At 37.3% G+C, this 8,876-nt stretch overlaps 2 protein-coding genes across 2 annotated transcripts in view; one reads left to right on the plus strand and one right to left on the minus strand.

Annotated features, from left to right (window-relative positions):
- Positions 1-4,739, plus strand: part of LOC132173417 (probable LRR receptor-like serine/threonine-protein kinase At3g47570) — a 9,137-nt gene extending 4,398 nt beyond the window's left edge. The window contains exons 5-7 of the mRNA XM_059584920.1: positions 1,350-1,436; positions 4,437-4,595; positions 4,707-4,739. Of these exons, the coding sequence (XP_059440903.1) occupies positions 1,350-1,436; positions 4,437-4,595; positions 4,707-4,739 (279 nt within the window). The remainder of the gene's footprint in view (positions 1-1,349; positions 1,437-4,436; positions 4,596-4,706) is intronic.
- LOC132175407 (E3 SUMO-protein ligase MMS21) overlaps positions 1-8,876 on the minus strand; it is a 53,145-nt gene that overhangs the window by 34,810 nt on the left and 9,459 nt on the right. The gene's annotated exons all lie outside the window — the stretch shown is intronic.

The raw sequence follows: 8,876 nt of genomic DNA on the forward strand, positions 1-8,876 counted from the left end.
AAAAAGAAAAAGGTTCTCAAACGTTTTAAAAAGATTTCTTGTTTTCTTAGGTTTGCATGATATTATGGTTTATTATGTTTCCATGCACTCATTAAGCGCCTAAGATGAGATTTGTTACGTAGTGATTTGAGGATAGGAGCATTGCATGCATTCATGCATCTGACCGAAAATGTTCCCTGCATTAGGATCGAACATTCTACCTCGAGTCCCAACGTTCAACCATAAGCCAGAACGTTCGAAAAGTGTCCAGAATGGGTGAAATTAGAATTTTGTGACCTTTTAGTTAGTTTGCTTCTCGATTAGGACCTTGTGGTTCTCTAGTATAGCTCATAACGATAAGCTATGGTTCATTATAGCACGGACTCGAAATGTTTGAGGATTCGAGCGAGCGTACAAGGTAAGTAAATACTTACAACTGTTTTGCATAAAAAACGTGCGATACGTTAGTTGACTGAGCACACATATTTTATGAGCATAATTACATTTCATGCAACTTGGTAAATGCCTTAATAATTGATTAATAAGATGCATCGTATGACATGGTATAATGGCTATGGTATTACTATATAAATTTGATTTTATGATCAAAGGTGTGTGTTATATGAGCCTTAAATCCAATGGTTGTTTCGTGACCGGCGGAACCATGTTTGATTGGCGAGTCATTACATGACGTACATCATTAGTAGACCATGATGTACGTCATGTAGTGACTCGCCAATCAAACATGGGCTATACTAGAGCACCACAAGGTCCTAATCGAGCATAGCTTATCGTTATGAGCTATACTAGAGAACCACAAGGTCTTAATCGAGAAGCAAACTAACTAAAAGGTCACAAAATTCTAATTTCACCCATTCTGGACATTTCGAACGTTCTGGCTTATGGTTGAACGTTGGGACTCGAGGTAGAATGTTCGGTCCTAATGCAGGGAACATTTTCAGTCAGATGCATGAATGCATGCAATGCTCCTATCCTCAAATCACTACGTAACAAATCTCATCTTAGGCGCTTAATGAGTGCATGGAAACATAATAAACCATAATATCATGCAAACCTAAGAAAACAAGAAATCTTTTTAAAACGTTTGAGAACCTTTTTCTTTTTCTTGAGAGAATAATAGCACAAACTCATCATAAGAATAGCATGAAAATCAGCTGAGTATAGAAGAGTTTACCTTGAAGATGGCAAATCACTTCAAAATATCCTCCTCTTTCAAAAATCTCTTCTCACTCTAGGATTAGGATTTCTGGTGCAGGGCTGGAGTTTGGGGCTAGGAGGGGGTGATATTTATAGGGGAAAGGTGTGCATAAAGCTAAAAATATGGATAATGGGTTGAAATTTCTTTTCAGACTGGCATTGAACATTCGGTGTGCTATTACATAGTGGTTCTAGGGTTCGAGGTGGTCCTTGAGTATGCTATTGTGCTAGTTCTGCAGGTCATTGAACGTTCGGTGGTTCATGGTCAAACGTTCGTTGTTCTATTACACTGTGGTTCTATGGTTGCATGTCAAACGTTCGGTCATTACCCAATTGTTCTAAGATTGGTAGTCAAACGGTCGGTGGTCCCCATTCAAACGTTTGTTGTACTATTATCCAACGGTTCTAGCGTTGCAAATCGAACATTTGGTGGTCTCATGTCAAACATTCGGTGGTCTCCCTTTCGAACATTTGGCGGTCCCTCTGTCAAACATTCAGTCAGTCCCAAAAGTCCAAAAACTCTTACTTCAAATTCGCCTTATTGAACCTGGTTAATTTATTAACTCACCAACTTAACCTAGTGATGACTCGGGATGCTACATAAATGATGATCTAACGCAAAGAAACTCGTTATCGGTGTCAAAGTTTCCTTTAGAAGTGTTCTCAAGTCAATACCTAAGGATTTGGGTGAAAACCCTACCCGATGTCAGACTTGGTCGGGCTGCTAGTGTTATGAATGGTAACGTGTAATATTTAGGGCACCAGTATTATATTACAGGTCTCTCAGAACAGCGCTAACCTTGTTGAAAAAATGGTAATATCTCGGGTAAACCATGTAGGATAGTTATAACCTATTAAAGCATTAGTCTTCTACATTAAAACTTATAGACAATTGTCGCTGGAATTCCACTTATACATCTTAGAAACCAAAACTATACATTTATGGTGTAATAATAGAGGCAACACCTCAATTGCTTACCCAAAAAATACATGTTTATTTCTACATATAAACAAGAGCTCATTCCATATTCGACTGTGAGATTTACTTACTAAATCTTAACCTTACGCAGTATTTGCGGCTTGTCAGATTGTCTGTTTTAAAATGACTTTTAAAGGAGAGAAGCTAGGAGTCTCTTTTGCATATACCAGGTTTGATTAAAATGACTGCATATAGATTAGTAGTTGTCAGTCTATAATTAGTGGTAATACATGTATACCTTGTGATTTTTAGATATCTCAGATCTGTCATTTTCACCTTCCGTTACATTTACTCTGAGTATGCTTGACTAGTGATCCATTCACTTAGTTACCAGTTAACTAAACTGGAGAAATTGCAAGTAACCCTACCAAAATGGTCAAAGCCAGTTGTTGGGGCGTTATAGCCTTAGTCGGTCGCTTAATCCACATAAGGCTCCAATTGGCTCGGGTACCACACGGCGTCAGTTCCCAATAATTACTTGAAACATGATGGTTTTTGGAAGGACATTATTTTCTAGGTAATTTTTCCACATCAATCAAAATAGTTGAAGTCCAAGAATTGTGAGCTCATCCAAATAGTTGCCAAACAAGTCCAAATTGGAATAAGGCCTTGCAAGTAAATCAACCCGAAATTCCTCGTTTTAGGAATATTTATTCCACGACAGATCTGCCAATAACATCATAAAGACTTTCTTTCCTAGCCCCAATTTATTGCCATAGGGAGAATTCGATGTCAAAGAAAGCCACCAGTTTCGACTTTGATCAACTAAAAAACCAATGCGACCTCGCAGTCGAAATCATTAATGAAAGACATCAATCACGAGTGTTAATTATTTATTTACCATAATTAACACCTTTCTTATTTACTTATTTACCATAATTTTGGGCCACAGTTGAAGAATGTCAATTCTAATTAAGCCTAAAATATTATTTTATAGAATAAATTTTCATTAGTTATTTTACAAAATAATTAATTTATTAAATTTGGGGCCTGCCTAAGGCTATAGAGAGCCCCTACTATGCAGTCAGTGCATAAAATGGGTGTTTTGCAGCATCGACTGATGTGTTGACACATTAGCAAGTTCATTTTAGCAAAATAAAATCAAAACAGCAAATTTAAAACCAAAACCAAACTGGCACAGCAAACCCAAACCACTGGTGCCGGATAAACCCAAACCACCGGCCGGCCGGCATCCCGTGCCCTGTGGGTCACCAGACCCACGATGGGACTGGCCACGACCCACGCTGGGTCTGGCCAGACCTAGCTGCTAGGTCTCGCCAGACCTGGCCGTGAGTCACCATCTCCGGCACTATTTTTTGCGAAACCCAGCCTCAAAATCCGATTCTAATGCTTCAAAATTCGTTTCTAATGCTCCAAAACTTCTTTTTGGATTCAAAACTAAAATCTAGAGGAAAGGTTAACCCTTTAAAAAAAATTTCATCCTAAAGCCAGAAAAAATGACTCAAGGCCCCGGAGCCGGACCCACGACGTGGGTCTGGCCGGATGGTTGGGTCTTTCTGGCCGTGGGTCTGGTGAGACCCATGGCCAGCGTTTCAGCAAAGACCCACGGGGGTCTCCTTCTTTCTGCCTCTTAAGTTCAATTTTTCTTGCTTTTGAGTTCAAAATTTAGTTCATTAAGTTGTAGATTATTTGTGTGCATTTTTTATGCTTTAGGTGATGTGTCTTTGTGCTATTAGTTGCTGCAAAAGACCCATTTTGCAGATGGACTGCATAGGAGGTTTATTCAAGGCTATAACCAACTCTAGTACCATATTGCGTTGGGGATATCTTCCATTCGGTCGTGGCAGAAAACTCATGTTTTCTGCCACCCAATAGAAATAAGACACCTCATCTAAAGTAAAAAAATTGCACACAAATTTTCTAGAACAAAAACACTAGATTTTGAGAGGGAGAGAGAACGGGTGAGAGTTAAAGAGAAAAATGAGAGCTTCATCGGAGCTTCATCTGAGACCTGAACACCTTGCTTCTGAGGCAGAAAGGCCTTGCTTTGGATCAATTGTCATTTGTCCATAACCATGCATCAGCAGGCTCAACAAATATAAGAGATCCCAATTGAGGTGGAGCTGAAACCAACCACGTCCAAATGAAAACACCAGTTTCCATTGCGTCAGGTGTAGAAATGTAAGCCAGACCCAACAAAGAAGTCGAAGAAGTTGTGAGAAGCCCTCTAAATTTGATTTTGATTCAGAACCCATGAAAATACACATGAAAATTGGAAATATATTTTACCATTTGACAGGAGTCCGGCCTGAGACCCACGCGTGTCTCAGGCCGGTGTGGGTCTGCAGACCCACGCGGGTCTCAGGCCAACGTGGGTCACGGCCCCATGACCCAGGGTGGTTGCGACCCAGCCGCCAACTCCGGTTACGCTGCTACCCACACCATCGCCGCTCCACCGGTAATCTCTCTCCGCCGATTTATCTCCTGCGATCCGATGAATTTTTTTTTATTCGGTGAGTCATGAGTTGAGTAATCTGATGTTTTATATGGTGTTTTGATCTTATTTTAGGGAGATGTAATAGGTGAGGTGGCAGCATTTTAATGGAAGGCAGAAAACTCATGTTTTCTACCTTGACCGTATAGCAGCAGCTCTCTATTGCGTTAGTCCCGAAGAATCGGTTGAATCATGATGGTTTTGGAAGGACATTACTTCGTATGCAATTTTTCCACATCGATCCAAATAGTTACGTCCAAGAATAGCGACATCATCCAAATAGTTGCCAAATAAGTCCAAACTTGAATAAGGCCTTGCAAGTAAATCACGCTTTGGGAATATTTATTCCATGACAGATCTGCCAATAACATCATATAGACTTTTTTTCCTAGCCCCATTTATTGTCACATGAGCTATGTTTGGGGAGAGCCAGGCCCGGCACCGTAGCTGGAACGGTACTGTTCCAGCTACAGTGCCAACTGACACGTGGCGCCAAAAATTGATTTTTTATTTTTTATTTTAAAATTAAATATTAAAAAAAAAAAAAGGACGGGAACGCTTCTGGTGGTTCCAAACACTGGCCAAATGGGGTGGCCTGACCACTCTGCCCGCACCGGTCGTATCCGGGTGGTCGGAACCACCCCCTGCGGTTAAGGGTATTTAAGTCGAAACTACCTTCAAAATTTCAAAAGGGTCCCCACCCCAAAGGCGCGGGCAATCGCCTCCTTTTTTTTTTTTTTTTTAGCTGCGGCGGCTCTGGACCACCCTTCGCTTGGCACGCAAGTAGTTCTCAATTTCACCCTAGATCGCCAGGTGGGCTGAACCACCCCTTGGCCGCTTCCCCACTTTTTTTTTTTTTTAATATATTACTTTTGATTTTTTTAAAAAATTAAGATAAAAAATTAATTTCGACTTCACGTAGTCATTGGTGTTAATCAGAATTTGAAATCAGCGGTTGCCCACAAATGGACTCCCATTTCTCTCCCCAAACATAGCTATGGAGAATTCGATGTCAAAGAAAGCTGCCAGTTTTGAATTTGATCAACTAAAAACCAATGTTACCCGGCGGTCCAAATCATTAATGACGATGTGAATTATGAGTAAGAAGTATGACTTTCATTTTTCTTTTACCGAATTGATTTTTTTTTAAAAAAAAAAAAATTATTTAATGAAAAATTAATAAAATGGATAATTTCATTGAAGATCCATGAATTTTCACTCGATTTAACAAACCTCCTTTAAACTTCAAAATATCTTAATTTAGTCCTCTGAACTTTCAATTGCTCTCAATTTGGACTTCTCTGTCAGATTTTAAACGTTACATGACATTTATACCCTTGACTTTTGTATAAAATTTCAACTTCTAAAACTTTTTGTAATTTTTTAAAAAAATAAAAATCAGGGATATTTTGATTTTTTTTTTTTTTTTTTTTTTTTTTTTTAACGGTTAAAATTGACGGAGGGGTTCACATTGAGAGCAATTAAAAGTTCAGTAGACTAAATTAAGAGATTTTGAAGTTTAGAGTGTTTGTCAAATCAGGTGAAAGTTCAAAAATCTTCAGTGAAGTTACTCCTTAATAAAAATATATTTCAAATTAAATTACAATTTTAAAAGTCACATCATTTAAAAAAAAAAAAAAAAAGTCTACTTCATGCATGACTCGTAAATCACCCCAAAATTCTTCGTTTTTTGGGATCTTTATTCCTCGATAGATCCATCAGTATCATCGTAATGACTTTCTTTCCTAGTTTAAGTTTATTGCAAGCGGGACAATTCAATGCGAAAGAAAGACGCCAGTTTTGACTTTGATCGACAAAACACCAATGCGACATGATGGTCTAAATCATTAATGAAGATTGTCAATTCAAATTGCGAAGAATGACTTTTGTTTTTATAATCTCTAAAAGTGATTTGATTTTTAAAACTTTTCATTTAATAAATTACAAGTTTTAAAGCTACAACATTTTTCAAAGTTAAAAGAGAACAAAAAGTCTACTTCTTGCATTACTCATAAATTACCTAGAAATTCATTGTTTTAGGAATCTTTATTCCTCGATAAATTTTTATTTCATCGGCTGTGCTGTGAACCACGCGGTTAGCAGAAATAATAGACCCAAAAAGGTTTAAAGTATTAACAACGGAGAAGTCAAATTTTTATATAAAATAGTTTTTTAAAATTTACTTTATTTAGTTTAGCTATTAAATTTTTAAAGGCCTTCTACATTCGATTAGCTATATTTTTATTTATATCATTTAAATATTATTTTAATATCTTTTTATTAAAAATTGTGAAAGAATATTCTCATAGTGATTCTTGAAAAGTGGAAAAAGTTTTGAGAAAAAGAGAAAACAGGTGAGAGAAATAATAAAAAATAAAATGGTTCCCTTAAAAAGTGCTGCTATACTTAGTTTTTTTTTTTTTTTTTTTTTGGTTAAATGCATTTAAGGTACCTGTGCTTTAAGCCAAAATCAAACAGATACTTGGGTTTTCAAAAATATCACAAATAGTACCTGTGGTTAGCAAATAAATCCACTTGGTACTTCTGTCAGAATTTTGTTTATTTTTTTAATGCAATGCCACGTCACCTTACACGTGGCGTGGTACCTATGGTTTCAAAATGCCACGTCATATATTAAAAAAAAAAACAAAAAAACAAAACAAAAAAAGGTAGAATTGGTTGGCCGACCACCCCGTTTGGCCCGGGGGTGGTTCGGCCACCCCAAGGGCCAAACCCTGAATTACTATTCCACCATTAAGAGCCTCTAGTGACTCTACTTCAAGCCCTTCAAACGAATTGATTACAATCCCATTTAATTTTGGAACTTTAGGACTGTCTTCCTTGACTATGTTAGCAAAGAGACTATGGGTCTGTTTGAGATTGCGTTTGAGGGGCCTAAACACTCAAAAAGTTTATTGGAGGAAAAAAGTACTCGTTTGGTAAAAACAATTAAAAGAGCTTTTAAGGGTTTAAAAAGCCTAAAAATGGCCAAAACGCATTTTTAGCAAAAGTTTAAAAATGAAGCTTTTGCCCAAAAACTCTTTTTGACTTAAAAGCTCTATTTTTCAAACTCAATCCCAAACAGACTCTATACGAGGTAAGAAGCAGGGGAGGGATTGAGGATCTGGTTATTGGCATAAGGCCTGGAATTTGAGCAGAATCGTGAATAGCACTGGATGCAAAGGTAGGGAAGTAGGAAAAGAAAGATAACATCCTGACAGATGATGTGAAGAGGATGTAGGTAGGGATATGCAGGGCCTGAGTAACTGGAATGACAGGGGAAATCAGAGTCACATCAAAGACGAGGGCATGGAGAGGTGGAGAAAGTGAGGCGAGGAGAGGAGAAAGAAGGTGAGCAGAGTGGCGCATAGCTTCGAACCGGAGCCAAAGAGGGTCGGGGTTTTTTGAGTGGGTGGTTCGGCCACCCTAGTTCTACCTTTTTTGTTTTGTTTTTTTTGTTTTTATTTCTTTCTTTCTATTTTTTTATTTTTTTTTATTTTTATTTTTTGTTTTTTGTTTTGATTTTTTTTTAAAAAAAAATATGAGGTGGCACTTTGAAACCATAGGTACCACACCACGTGTAAGGTGACGTGGCGCTCTGTTAAAAAGACTAATGGAATTCTGATGGAAGTACCAAGTCGGTTAATTTGCTAACTACATGCACCATTTGTGATATTTTTGAAAACCGAGGTATCTGTTTGATTTTGGCTCAAAGCACAGGTACCTTAAATGCATTTAACCCTTTGTTTTTTATGCTCTTTCAATCAAATATCTATTTTGTATTTTTTTTTTTTTTTGGCTAATGTAAGGGATTTTTAACAAATTTGATTGGTCATTTTAGATAAAAGTAATATTTAGCTCTTTATTGTGAATGCTCTTACAACGATTTCAATGATTCTATTAAACGTACTGTAGCAAAAAAACATATAAAAAACGTGATACCAAATGCAGGAAATTAAAGACAGAAAAAAGATACACCCCACACCCATAGAAAAACGCATAGACAAAACCATATTTCCACCCAAAAAAACTTTAAACAATTTTTGACTAAAAATATATTACGATCGAAATAAATGAAGCTTTAATTTTGACGGTAAGAAAAAGGACATTCGGTCTGTAGCAGATTAGCTCTTTGATTTGATTTTATGGATGGCCCACAATTATCAGGTCTCGCGAGATGTATTGACTTTGTAGTACTCTGGAGAGAGATGAAGAAGAGTGTGGGGAAAGAAAATAGAAAGAAAG

This window comes from Corylus avellana, chromosome ca3, assembly GCF_901000735.1.
Source record: "Corylus avellana chromosome ca3, CavTom2PMs-1.0".
Taxonomy (NCBI): domain Eukaryota; kingdom Viridiplantae; phylum Streptophyta; class Magnoliopsida; order Fagales; family Betulaceae; genus Corylus; species Corylus avellana.